General features: G+C 47.7%; 1 protein-coding gene across 3 annotated transcripts in view; it reads left to right on the forward strand.

Moving 5' to 3' along the window:
- The window catches only part of LOC120395903, an 89870-nt gene that overhangs the window by 26717 nt on the left and 50686 nt on the right, over nt 1-12467 (forward strand). For all 3 annotated transcript variants that reach the window (XM_039520710.1, XM_039520709.1, XM_039520711.1), the window contains exon 6: nt 2452-2643. In XM_039520710.1, the coding sequence (XP_039376644.1) occupies nt 2452-2643 (192 nt within the window). The remainder of the gene's footprint in view (nt 1-2451; nt 2644-12467) is intronic.

A 12467-nucleotide genomic window follows, 5' to 3' on the forward strand; every position in this document is an offset into this window, starting at 1 on the left:
TCTGGTGAGTGCACATTTGTAACTACAGTACAGGGTTTAAAAGCAATAGCGTTTAATGTTTGATTTGCCCTGAAGAATTGGGATGCATTCGCGGCCAGTACAACTACTGTAAAAGTCTGTTCACGTGTCTGGGGATGGAGCGGGAATCCTCCCAGGACGTCTCCATGAAGCTCTCCTGGAGGTACTCTGAAAGCCTTTGCAGAAGGTTTCTGGGGAGGGCTGCCTTATTTCGTCCTCCACGGTAGGACACTTTACCACACCAAGCCAGTAGCAAGTAGTCTGGAATCACTGCAGCACAAAGCATGGCAGTGAATGGTCCTGGGTTTTGGTCGCATTCAAGCAACATTTGGTCTATATCTTTCTGTGTTAGCCTCAGGAGAGTGATATCATTCATGGTCACCTGTTTGAAATAGGGAAATTTTTGTAAGGGAACATTAAAAGGACCCTGTTTGTGCTGGGCTGTTTGTGCTTGACTAAAAGGGATCATCCCGGAGAATAGCCACGCGGTGAGGGGAGGGGTGAAGGGATCATCTCAGAGAATAACCAGACGGTGGGGTGTGGGGAGGCATGTGCTGCACATCCACCCGAAAACTGCAGCCTCTCTTTTTAAATGTGAGACCCAACTGGCATTGCTTGCTATGGGAAAGGAGGGCGCTGCAGTTTGAAAACATTCCCACATGTTATGAAGGCATAAGAAGCCAACCCCGTGTACCCATTGGCTTACCATGGCTGCCTGGAAACCGAATTCTGTTGCCCAGCTGTGTGATGTGTCACCATACCGGCAGGCACTCGTATAAAAGGCAAAATGCAACCTTGTACCTAAAGCACATGTGCTGTCTGCTGTGAATTGCTTGCTTCACTGTGAAAGAGTCTCCCTTTTGTTCTCAGAAATGTATCATCTTAAATTTCACTCTCCCTTTTTATCCACCCCTCAGGTGCAAATGTTTCTATGCTCCTCCTATCATCTCCGTCCCTGAGGTTATCGCAGATTAGAAGGCGAAAAAACTGCATTCTCGATGACATGTTTTCCAAGCTCATGCAGTCCTCCCACACTGATAGAGCACAGCTTAATGCATGGAGGCATTCAGTGGCAGAGGCCAGGAAAGCATTAAGTGAGCGCAATGAGAAGGGGCAGGAGGCGATGCGACTAATTGGGGAGCAAATGGACATGATGAGGCATCTGGTGGAGCTGCAGGAAAGCCAACAAGAGCACAGACCTCCGCTGCATCCGCTGTATAACCACCTGCCCTCCTTCGCAAGTTCCATATCCTCCTCAGCCGGATGCCCAAGAATGCCGGAGGGAGGCTCCAGACACTCCACTCCAGAGGATGGCCCAAGCAACAGAAGGCTGTCATTCAAACAGTTTTGATTTGTAGTGTGGCTACAATAAGCAATGTGGCCTTGTCCTTCCCTCCTCCCCCACCCCACCTGGGCCACCTTGTCAGTTAACTCACTTTTTTTTTTAATTAATAAAGAAAGAATGCATGGTTTCAAAAGAGTAGTTACTTTATTTCCTTTGCCAGCTGTGATCGAAGGGGAGAAGGTGGTTGGCTTACAGGGAATTAAAATCAACAAAGGGGGCAGGTTTGCATCAAGGAGAAACACACACAACTGTCACACCGTAGCCTGGCCAGTCATGAAACTTGTTTTCAAAGCCTCTCTGATGCACAGCGCTCCTAGCTGTGCTCTTCTAATCGTCCTGGTGTCTGGCTGCTCAAAATCGTCTGCCAGGCGATTTGCCTCAACCTCCCACCCCGACATAAATGTCTCCTCCTTACTCCCACAGATATTATGGAGCACATAGCAAGCAGCAATAACAATGGGAATGTTGGTTGCGCTGAGGTCTAACCTAGTCAGCAAACATCACCAGCGAGCTTTTAAACGTCCAAAGGCACATTCTACCACCATTCTGCACTTGCTCAGTTTATAGTTGAACTGCTCCTTACTACTGTCCAGGCTGCCTGTGTATGGCTTCATGAGCCATGGGAGGAAGGGGTAGGCTGGGTCCCCAAGGATAACAATTGGCATTTCAACATCCATATGCAGTAGTCTGAGTTTAGAGGCTGCAAGCAAAATTATGCCTCATAAAGACATAGCCATACAGAGAATGAGACGAGTAGGTGCATCACCTGAGCAAGATTAAGTTTGTAAGGCATAATGTATCCAGAGGTGCTGTGAGGAGTGCATTGTGCAACTACTTTTACTATGTTAGTAGAAAAGGTGCTTCCCATGGTGTTAGTATTGCATCATGCCTCCCTATTCTGTCCAGACTTGTACCGTCTGCTGGCAATAACTAACTAGCTCTGCTAGCTCACACCCCTTAATTACAGAGAAATTGGAAGAAGAGGCCCCTTGTTCCCATTCTCTTTTTTAGTTCAGCCATAATTTAGTCCTGAGTGGTCTTCCGGGATATAGCACACTGAACTCACTGTTACTCTTTCTATTTTTCAGGATGTATATTGTGTTCGAGCTCTTGTTTGGAACACAGTGAAAGAAAAGAAGAGAGCGCTTTTTGATTTAAACTGTAGCCAGAAGCTAAAGCCTTCTCATATTTCCACTTTGATCTTAAAGGGAATTATTAAAAATTCTCTTATGGCAACAGAGGGTACAAAGTCTTTAGTGAAGAATAAAGATCATGAAAAGGTAAATGACATCTGGTTTAACTTATCTGTCTCATACTGTGTTTAAAAAAAAAAGAAGACACTGGCTAAGACATGGGACCGAAATCAGCCGTGGTGTAAGCAGATGCAGCTCTTTTATTGCTGTCAGTGCTAATTCTGAGGCTGAATTTGGTAGTTTTGGTTACAGATTTTGCACTTGATCTGCCCTTTCTCTGATATGAAGGACTTTTTCATATTATTGACTGCTTAAGATAGAGCATCACCCTTCCCACCTTTCAGTCCTGATTCTGCCTCTTCTCTGCAGTAGCTACTAATACTTGGTTCTAAAAAACAAACCCTACCAAAAATGAAATGCTCCACTACCCACACATATTCTTTCCCCAGGGAGAAGATGAGAGAACAAACAACATGTGACAGATATTAATTATGTCACTTAATGCATTAGTAGAAGGTGCTCAGATACTGCAACAATAAGCCACGGTATAAGAACTGACATAGAACAGAACAGTTATATAAAAAGGAAATATATAATCACTGCTGAGGGGGATATATTGAGTTACCTAATTTCTGGCACACCACTTTTCTGGGCAGCACCATGTACTTTTTGAACTGCACTTTACTTACTATGGTGTTGTAATATGGGGTGTGGCAAACCCAGCCAAAATGGCTACAAAGGGAGGGGTAGGAATTAGTTCCAGGGGGGTTAAAAGGCTTCTCCCTATCCATTGAGGAGAGAGAGCCATGAGAAATTAGGTTCAGCTGGAACAGGGGTTACCAGGGAACTAATTTGGTTCAGCTGGCCCCAATTGCTGGTGACCTTTTTAAACCCTCCCTGGCAGGGAAACAGGGGGAGAGTGAGAGAAGTTGCCAGTGAATAGGTGCAGCAAGGCTCTGCCCTCTTCCAGCAAGGAAGACTGCACTCTGTCCCCAGAAGGGGAGAAAAACAGCAAGGGACTGACTGAGAAGAGGATCAGCCAGACCCTGCGTGACTGGGAAGGCTTTTACTTTACCCAAGCCTGTGTCTCCAAGGCAAAAATGGATTGAGTCAGCTGAGGAGAAGCAGGTACTTTGCCACAGGGGTCTTTGTCTGTTAGAGCTTCCTTGTGGCAAAATGGGGAGCTACACCAACCTGGCTCCATCCTGCTTATGCCACCACACCCAAATCCATGTTTGTCAAGTCCTTGTTATGACTCAGTCCCTCCTGGCTGGGTTCTCAGTTGTCTCTGTCCCCTTCAGAATGGTAGGGAGTTAGAAATTCCATGGCTCTAGCAGGGGCTAATCAGTCCTAGGTCTCCTGGCTTTAATTTTAGGGCCTTCTCCAAAAGTTACTGGCTGGAATAGGTAGGGGAACCCAGGGTCAGGGTTCCAGTTAAGGGTCCTTGTTTGGAACAGCCGGAACCAGTCTTTCTCAGTCCCTTGCTGCTACCTGAACTGCTTCCCACCTCTCCACCTCTGTAGGCTTCCTCAGCCTCTTGTTCTGCATCTCCTTCTTTGGAGTGTTGGCTTCTCAGACAGGTTCTCACAGTCTACTGGAGAGATTCTCTCTGCAGTCCCACTACCTCTCTAGCAGCCACCCCTCTTACTTTGCAGCCCTCTTGTCCTTACAGCTGCTGTGGGGCTGTTAGTCAGCTCTGGCTGAGCAGGCAGGCAGGTCATAGAATCATAGAATTCGAGATCAGAAGGGACCATTATGATCATCTAGTCTGACCTCCTGCAAGATGCAGGCCACATAAGCCGATCCACCCACTCCTTAAGCAAGCGACCCCTGCCCCATGCTTCGGAGGAAGGCGAAAAACCTCCAGGGCCACTGCCAATCTACCCTGGAGGAAAATTCCTTCCCGACCCCAAATATGGCGGTCAGCTGAACCCCGAGCATGCGGGCAAGACTCTCCAGCCATACCCTCTGGAAAAAGGCTAACAATATCCTATCATTAACCCATTGTACTAATTACCAGTGTGACACTTAATTGACTTATTGACTAAGCCCGTTATCCTATCATACCATCTCCTCCATAAACTTATCTAGCTTAATCTTAGTCATGGAGGTCCTTCGCCCCTACTGTTTCCTTCGGTAGGCTGTTCCAGAATTGCACTCCTCTGATGGTTAGAAACCTTCGTCTAATTTCAAGCCTAAATTTCCTGACTGACAATTTATATCCGTTTGTCCTCGTGTCCACATTAGCACTGAGCTGAAATAATTCCTCTCCTTCCCTGGTGTTTATCCCTCTGATATATTTAAAGAGTGCAATCATATCTCCTCTTATCCTTCTTTTGGTTAAGGAAAACAAACCAAGCTCCTCAAGTCTCCTTTCATACGACAGGCTTTCCATTCCTCGGATCATTCTAGTAGCCCTTCTTTGTACCCGTTCCAGTTTGAATTCATCCTTCTTAAACATGGGAGACCAAAACTGCACACAATACTCCAAATGAGGTCTCACCAACGCCTTATATAACGGGACTAGCACCTCCTTATCCCTACTAGAAATACCTCGCCTAATGCATCCCAAGACCGCATTAGCTTTTTTAACAGCCACATCACATTGTCTACTCATAGTCATCCTACGATCAACCAGGACTCCTAGGTCCTTCTCCTCCTCCATTACTTCCAACTGGTGCGTCCCCAGCTTATAACTAAAGTTCTTGTTAGTCATCCCTAAATGCATAACCTTACACTTCTCACTATTGAATTTCATCCTGTTACTAATACTCCAGTTTACAAGGTCATCCAAATCTCCCTGGAGGATATCCCTATCCTTTTCCGAATTTGCAATACCTCCCAACTTGGTGTCATCCGCAAACTTTATCAGCCCACTCCTACTCTTGGTTCCCAGGTCAGCGATAAATAGATTGAATAAAATCGGACCCAAAACCGAACCTTGAGGAACTCCACTGGTAACCTCCCTCCAACCCGACAGTTCCCCCTTCAATACAACCCTCTGCAGTCTCCCCTTTAACCAGCTCCTTATCCACCTCTGGATTTTCATTTTGATCCCCATCTTTTCCAATTTAACAGTAATTCCTCATGTGGTACCGTATCAAACGCCTTACTGAAATCAAGATATATTAGATCCACCGCATTTCCCTTGTCTATAAAATCTGTTACTTTCTCAAAGAAGGAGATCAGGTTGGTTTGGCACGATCTACCTTTTGTAAATCCATGCTGTAATTTGTCCCAGTTGCCATCAGCCTCATGCTCCGTAACCACTCTCTCCTTTAAAATTTTTTCCATGATTTTGCATACTACAGATGTTAAACTAACAGGCCTGTAGTTACCCGGGTCAATTTTTTTTCCCCTTCTTGAATATAGGAACTACATTAGCTAATCTCCAGTCAAACGGTACAATCCCCGAGTTTAGAGATTTATTAAAAATCATCGCTAACGGGCTTGCAATTTCACTCGCCAATTCCCTTAATATTCTAGGATGAAGATTATCCGGGCCCCCCGATTTACTTCCGTTTAGCTGTTCAAGTTTGGCTTCTACCTCAGATACCGTAATGTCTACCTCCATATCTTCATTCCCATCAGTCCCTCTACCACTATTCCTTAGCCCTTCATTAGTAGCCTCATTAAAGACCGAGGCAAAATGTGCTTCATTACCTTTTGGCTGCTGAACCAGGATGAGATGTACAGACCCCATGACAGGTGTCCTTGGCTGACAAGAGGTTATAGGTTTTTTTCACTGCCATGACAATCTCCAAAAGAAGAAGGAAGCTATTGTTGATCCTGTGGCTAATGTAGTTCTTCAAAGGAGATTTTTTTTCTTTCTTAAATTCTGAAGCTGATAGGAAATCAATGATCATTTGTCGGGATGCATTGGTGTGATGAGCCACTGCCTTTTGAACTGGTTAAACTCTGGAAAGTTGGGATTTAGAGAGATCATAAAAGATGAAATGATATTAGGCAAAGGGAGATGAAAACTTGATGAGTTTTTTTCCTAAGGAATGGTCAAAATATTTTCTGATGTGGAAGTCGTTTCAGAGGAGATGGGAGGAATACTTACAGACTTAGGAAAGGTGGAAGATAAGAAGACTGAGGATGAATCTAAGTTCCTAAGAACTGGGGGTGAGTCTTAGTTCCTGGCAATAGGACTGAATGTGCTATTTGATTTTTGAAGAGGAGGAGTAAAATGACAGAGACTGTTCTTATAGAGAATTTGTGGAGTATAAATATTTGAAATGTGGAACAGAAGTAAATTATAATGGAACAAAGAAATTATGAGGTTAATGCAGGCTGATAGTAAACAGCCAAAGCAGTAAAAGGGATCTGCAGTTGAATGTTATCTGCATAGAAGGGATATTCAAATTTGAATTCAGAAAACCGTTGAACAATGGAAAGGAGATATTGAAGAGGAGACCAGGAGATGAATACTGGACTATTTATAAAAGGAAGGGGGAGGAAAGCATAGAAAATGTAATATATTTTTAAAACGCATTGCATTGAAAATGGCTAACATTTTTATATGTAGACTTACATTTTCTGAGCATGATATGTGCAATGTAACTCATTTAGCAAAATAGCATAAAAGGAATGTTAGATATTGCTCAAGCCCACAAAGTAAAGGAAATGATCTGTTAAATATCAAACATGTCAGTTCCATCACAGCATACCACATTAAGAAAAGTGCTCTTATTTGATTTGATAGTTGAGGATTAATCCTCTGCTGATTCTGCCGCCCTCCTCCCCCATTTATTTAATGTTCTTAGGGCAGAACCATAGTTTTCTTTCAATATAATTTGTACTAGGTGTAAATTCTTTGGATGATGCAGTGTGTAAATCTGTTTGTTTTTAGTTTAGAAATTAAAGTTGGGTCTGTATACAAAACGCAGGATAACATTTTCAGAAGTCCCTAAGACTTATATGCAGTGTTTGTATAGCTGTGTTGCTCCTATAATATTGTCTACTTCAAGAGATCAAAAATGATGAGTCAGACCCCCCAAAAATCATGAGATTGGCCCCAAAATCATGATATTTAAAAAAAAAGAATGATACTGTGTTTTTTAGGCCAGTCTCTTGATTTTTGAACTCCCCCTGCCCATCTCCAGGGCATATGCATGTGACAGTTAGTGTTGCCAACTCTCCCACACGTACTGGATAAGCTGATTTTTGGCTCCTGCTGCAGGAGCTCTCCTTCCCCCCCCCCCCATATCTGCCCATGTCCTGCCCAGCAATTAATCCTGTCTCCCAGTCCCCCATTAATTCTCTTCCCACCCAACCCCCCTCAATTCGCCTCCCCCAGTTCAGTCCCCCCGTCCCTGTCATCACCACCCCATCAGTTCAGCCGGCACACCCCATTGACCCCCACTGCCCGCAGTTCACCCTCCCAGCACTCACCTCATCTGCTCGGAACCAGCCATCAGTACAGCCTACCCACTCTGTCAGCACTCACCTTTCTGCAGCCCCCCCTGCAGCCTCGAGCCTCACTTCTGCTTCTTAGGGTTCTTAACCTTCCCCATGCCTGGGGGAGGGGGCTGCAGTGGAGTCACCTCTCCTACTTCCCAGGCTGGCAGGGGAGCAGCTGCCCCGGGGCTGACAGCTGGAGTGGAGCCCCAGCCGTGCTTGGGGCTGCTGACAGGATTTTTAAGTAAAATTAAGCCTCACTTTTATAACTCTCAAATGCCAGGATATTTTTTTTCATTTGATTCCATTGCTTATTTGAGGGTTGGCCCTCCCACCTTCTGTCTCAGATGAAGTTTCTCTTCCCTTCTGGGGTGTAGCAACACTGTCTCTTGTTAGCTTGATAGCTTTGTTTATCTGATATGTAAATTAATTCTCATTGTCTTTTCAAAGTACTTTGGAAGGAGAAAGCACATTCTTCTTCCAGTGCTTGCTCATGTCCATTCCAATTAGGTGTGCATGCGCTGAGTGCACAGTCGTGGGAAGGTTTTTCCCCTAGCAGCACCTGTCGGGTTGGCTGTGGAGTCCCCTGGAGTGGCGCCTTCATGGCGCTGAATATAGGTCCCTGCCGACCTGCTGCCTCCTGAGTTCCTTCTTACCGCCAGTGACGGTCGTTGGAACTCCAGTTGCTTGCTCTCACAAGTGCTCCCCTAGTTTGTAGTCTTAGCTTAGTTTTTGTAAATAAAGTTCTTAGTCAGTAGTGTTGTCAGTTGTAGGAGTGGGAGCTTTTCTGTTCCCCTTTGGGGTTTGGGACATGCCTCGATCCCAAGGGTTTAAGCCACGTGGAACCTCCCATAAGCCCATGCAAGCAGGCAACTCCCATGACTCTTGTCTCAAGTGTCTGGGGGAGGCGCACCAAACAGACCAGTGCAAGATCTGCAAAGGGTTCCATCCAAGGATGAAGAAGGAGCGGGACTTCAGGCTCAAACAGATCCTGATGGAGTCAGCCCTTCATTCTCAACCAGCTCCTGGCCGACAAGATCTGGCACTGAGCTCCTCCGTGTGGAGTGCCCCGGCCCCTGTGTGTGAGACAGCGCTGAGCAAGGACTCTGGCCATAGAGGCACTCGGCACTGAGGCTCCCCAGCACCAAAGGCAGTGTGGCACTGCTCTCATTCCCTAGTTCTGCATAGGTGGCACAGGAAGACAGACAGAGGCGCTTGCCCACGCCGAGAGCTGCCACATCGGACAGTGCTTCCGGAGTGCGTCCTATACAGGAGTCAGCACCGTCAACTTCAGCCCTGCAAGGGGGGCCGTCGAGTCCAGTGCCAATGGATTCTCCTGAGCATGAGTGCCAGGTGGAGGACCTATAACTCCCCTCCACCCCAGACACTTTTGAGGCCGCTCGGGACTTGATTACCATGATGGCTTCACAGTCCCCTGCCAGTCGGGATAGACCTCTGGCTCCAGACTGATGATGAGGAGATCACCATCCCCCAGGCTTTGCTCTTCACGGCTCCGCTTCCCACTGCACTGGTCTCCATCTCCATCTCCATCTCTGCAGCACCTGTTCTCAACTCTGTCTCTGCGGCACCATTCCCCGGCACCGATGCTACCATGGCACCGTTCTTCAACCAGTCTTCGTTAAGCTCTAAGCAGGCCTTTTTTGAAGGTGCGCCTGAGGACAGTGCACCAGTCGACGTACCAGATCCTCATCCCTGTTTCCTGAACCGTCTGTCCCACTTGTACTGTGCTTGGTCTCAGATAACATCAGACCGCTGGGCCCTTTGCGCAACAGAAGTGGGATATTCTCTCAAATTCTGCTTCCACCCCCCCTTCCTCATCCCTCTTCAAGGACCCTTCTCATGAGCATCTCCTTATACAGGAGGTCCAAACACTCCTCGACTCAGGGGCAGTGGAGTAGGTTCCTCAGGAGCTACGGGGCAAGGGATTCTACCCCCATGATTTCCTAACCCTAAGGGGGGTCTAAGACCCATCCTCGACCTGCGAGGACTCAACAGCTTAATGAAAAAGCTGAAGTTCTGCATGGTTTCCCTAAATACGATTCTCCCCTCTCTGGATCTGTCAGACTGGTATGCTGCCCTCAACCTCAAGGATGTGTACTTCCACATCTCGATACGTCCTCCCACAGATGTTTCCTCAGGTTCGTGGTCAACCACAACCATTACCAATTCATGGTCCTCCTCTTCGGCCTGTCTACGGCACCATGAGTATTCACCAAGTGTACGTCGGTTGTGGCTGCCTTCCTCCACCGGAGGCAGGTGCAGGCATACCCGTACCTTGACGACTGGCTGTGCAGGGGGTGTTCCAGGGACCAAGTGGAGGCACAAGTCAGCTTTGTGAGGTGCACTTTTGATAGGTTGGGTCTCCTACTCAACAAGCACAAATTAACTCTATCCCTGACACAGAGGGTAGAGTTTATAGGAGCGGTGTTGGACTCAGGCCAGGCCAGGGCATCCCTGCTGGAGGCTCGTTTCTGGGCAATGACGGACATCATACAAAGCCTCAGATGGAACCCTACTACCAAGACAAGGGGCTGCTTGAGGCTCCTCGGCCACATGGCAGCATGTAGATATGTGGTACAGCACACGAGGCTGAGGCTCAGGCCTCTCCAAGCTTGGCTGGTGTCGGCCTACCATCCAGGGCACGGTCACCCTTCTGGTGCAGGTTATCGAGCCTCTACACTGGTGGCTCAGAGAGTCCCTTGCAACAAGCCCCAGCCCTCTCTGTCTCTGGTAACAGATGTGTCAGCGCTGGGATGGGGCACTCACCAGGGAAAACTACAGATGAAAGGTCTCTGATTGCAGGACAAGCTGTCACTCCACATCAGCGTCAAGGAGTTGAGGGCCGACAGGCATGCCAAACCTTCCAAGCCCAATTGCATGGGGGTCATGATGGACAACACAGCTGCAATGTTTTACATACATAAGCAGGATGGGGCTTGTTCCTCTCCCCTATGTCAGGAAGCCCTCAAGCTGTGGGGCTTCTGCATAGCCCACTCTATTCACCTGGAAGTATCGTACCTCCCAGGGTCTCAGAAGGAGTTGGCAGACTATCTCAGCAGATTCTTCCACAATCACGAATGGTCCATCCATTTGGATGTGATACACAGCATTTTCCGGAGGTGGGGAGTTCCCCTAATTGACCTGTTTGCCACAAGGAGCAACAGAAAGTGCCCTCAGTTCTGCTCCTTCCAGAATCACGGTCCGGGCTCCCGTTCAGATATGTTTCTCCTCCCCTGGACAGACCACCTGTGGTATGCGTTCCCACCATTTCCACTCATCCACAAGCTTCTGCCCAAGATCTGCAGGGACAAGGTGGCAGTCATACTGGTAGCATTGGCATGGCCTTGCCAGCACTGGTACACCATGCTCCTGGAGCTGTCAATGGATGCCCCAATCGCAGTGCCCCTGGTCCCGGACCTGATCACCCAAGACCATGGTCACCTTCACCATCCTGATCTCGAGTCTCTTCACCTCACGCCTTGGAAGCTTCATGGCTAAACCCTATGGAGCTCGTGTGCTCTGAGTCTGTTAGGGAAGTCTGTCTTGGTAGCAGGAAACCTTCCATCAGGGCTACCTACCTGGCCAAGTGGAAAAGGTTTGCAATCTGGTGCACTCAGTCACGCTCCTCCAATGCAGGCATCCATACCGCTTATCCTAGACTACCTACTGCACTTAAAACAGCAGGGCCTAGTGGCATCATCCATCAAGGTACACCGGGCAGCCATCTGTGCGTTCCACCCAGGAGCAGCTGGGCGTTCTGTCTTCGCCAACCTGATGGTTAGCCATTTCCTGAAGGGTCTAGACAGGCTATACCAGTGGTCCCTAAAGCAGTGCCTGCAGGCACCATGGTGCCCGCCGGGGCATCTATGTGTGCCCACGTACTGTCCGGCGGATGAGCATCCACTGAAATGCCACCGAGAAGCAGCGTCATCCAGAGGCGTCGCTGCCGAAATGCCACTGGTATTCCCGTAGCTGAAGTTGCATATCTTACATCGACACCCTCTCTCCTCCCCCCCCCAGTGTAGATCAGGCCTGAGTGACACAAGAGTGTTGATTTTCCACACCCCTGAGTGACGTAGTTATACTGATGTAAGTTGCTAGTGTAGACCAAGCCTCAGAGTGTCGCAGCTAAATACAAGGTGGAACAGATTGTTTAACATAAGTAGAGGTAAAGTGGCCCATTTACACCTCTTCAGTCATAGGGAGGAAAAGAAGGGGGGCAGGGGAAGCAGCTGGGGTGTTGTTAGTTTGTTGTAATAAGCCACAAATCAGTCTCTAACCCACTAACAATGCCCCCAGCTGCTTCCCCACACCCTTCCTTTCCTCCCTATGACTGGAGGGGTGCTAACAGGTCACTTCATCTTGAATGTTCGCTGGAAATGTGTTAACTACTTATGTTAAATAATTTCCCACACTCCTGAGCGACACAGTTATGCCAACCTAAATCTCGGTGAAGACAGCGCTGTGTTGACGGGAGGGCTTCTCCC

The sequence above is a fragment of the Mauremys reevesii genome, linkage group 1 (genome assembly GCF_016161935.1).
Source record: "Mauremys reevesii isolate NIE-2019 linkage group 1, ASM1616193v1, whole genome shotgun sequence".
Classification (NCBI taxonomy): Eukaryota; Metazoa; Chordata; order Testudines; family Geoemydidae; genus Mauremys; species Mauremys reevesii.